At 59.6% G+C, this 1,637-nt stretch overlaps 1 protein-coding gene across 1 annotated transcript in view; it reads right to left on the bottom strand.

The window, feature by feature from the left end:
- The window catches only part of LOC108447969, a 1,787-nt gene extending 173 nt beyond the window's left edge, over positions 1-1,614 (bottom strand). Inside the window, exons 1-2 of the mRNA XM_017739387.1 lie at positions 281-1,614; positions 4-83 (exon numbers count right to left, since the gene is read on the bottom strand). Coding sequence (XP_017594876.1) covers positions 4-83; positions 281-1,136 — 936 coding nt within the window. The 5' untranslated portion in view covers positions 1,137-1,614. The remainder of the gene's footprint in view (positions 1-3; positions 84-280) is intronic.
- Positions 1,615-1,637: the final 23 nt, after the last annotated feature.

Below are 1,637 nucleotides of genomic sequence, written 5' to 3'. Positions count from 1 at the left end.
TGCAGGAGGCTGTGAAACGCCGCCGCCAGCAAGGGCTTCAGGACATGGTCGCCAATGGCTGGCAGGACACCGACCACCAGCGCCTGGATTTGGGATGAAATCCTGAGTTTGAGGGATATTTGCCAGGAGTCACCAAAAATGGGCTGAGGCACAAAAATTCCACTACGGGAGGGGAAATGTGCGGCAGTGGGAAATGGAAGTTCCTTCTCCCAGTACTGAAGGACTTTGACATCCTCAGCAGCTGTTCCGGCCGTGGCTCTGCGGGAACAGGGCGGCTCACCTGGACCACGACCTCGCCAAGGAAGCGGATCAGCTCCACGAGGAAGAGGCTGAACACGCTGACCAGGCACCGCGGGATGGCAAAGAATTCCCGCAGCTTCCGCTGAATCGTCCACTCGGAGCTGCTGTGGAGTAAAAGGAATGTCAGACCAGAGAGCTGACCCGCTGAGGGGATGGATCTCCATCCCAGAGCGGAGCCGGCACCCCAGGCAGTTCCTTGGCAGCACATCCCAGCTCCACAGCCACCAAATTAGGGATGAGAAAGCGCTGGAGGTGTGTTTCCACATGCTCTCCCTGTACGGCCCAAACCCGCCTGAAGTAGCCCCAAAACCCAGTCCATCGGGATGGGACCCAGAGCAGCGGCTGGCCGGGAGCCCGGGAAGCAACAGCCCAGTTCCAGGGAATCCCGTCCAACACCAGCCGGGAGCAGCTCCGGTGTGGGCAGTGCTGAGGCTCCCTCTCATGGCCACCACCACGAGGTGATCCGGGAGATCTACTCCGGTTTCTCTTTCCAGAAAAATACCAAGGGAAGAGGGGGAATTGTGCCCGGCTGGGAGGAGACTCCAGCCCACCGGAGCACCACCGTGCCCGGGAATGCGACAGCAGCAGTGCCGGTTCGGGGGAGAAGGAGCGACCGCAGGATAATCCAAACCCTGAGGTTTTCCCCCATTTTGTCCGCATGACCAAACTTCCCATTTCCCAGAACCCCAGCCGAGATGCTCGATGCTGGTGCTCTCCCACCCAGGATCCCACTCTGGAGAAATCCCCAGTGAGGCCTGAGCAGATACCAGGGTGGGATCCCTGGGGAAATATCCCTTCAGCATCCCATAACTGGTGGTTTTGGTGCCGTTTCCCATCTGGGATCAGGCCCTGGCCTGCAGCCAGACTTCACACAGGCTGCAGCTGTCCCTTGGGATCAACTGGGATCCTGGGAACAGGATGGACAGGCAAGTGCAGGCAAAGTGGTGGGATAAGCTGCAGAGAAGTGATCCAGCTGGGAATCCACCATGACCTGCTCCTCTCCGCCGGGGATCCACTGGGCTCTGCTCCTACCCCCCCATTCACAGGGATCTGAGTCCGGGGAATCCACCGGGATCTGATCTTCTCTTCTCCCAGGATCCCACTGGGATCTGCTCCCCACCACCACCCTGAATACAGTGGGATCTGCTGCTCTCTCCTAATAATCCCCCTGGCACCTGCGCTCCTGCGAGAAAGCCCCGATCCCGTTCCCAGCGGTAGCACCGGGATCGGGGCAAAAAATAACATTAAAACCCTGAAATCCGCAAGTTAAATGAGGCGAGACTGCCCCAAACCCGTCGGGACCCCCGAGTCCCCTCCGTCCCCCCGGGGACAAACCC

The sequence above is a fragment of the Corvus brachyrhynchos genome, unplaced genomic scaffold (genome assembly GCF_000691975.1).
Source record: "Corvus brachyrhynchos isolate BGI_N302 unplaced genomic scaffold, ASM69197v1 scaffold197, whole genome shotgun sequence".
In the NCBI taxonomy this organism is placed as follows: Eukaryota; Metazoa; Chordata; class Aves; order Passeriformes; family Corvidae; genus Corvus; species Corvus brachyrhynchos.
The sequence above is the reverse complement of the archived record's forward strand: the minus strand, read 5'-3'. Positions and strand labels throughout refer to the sequence as shown.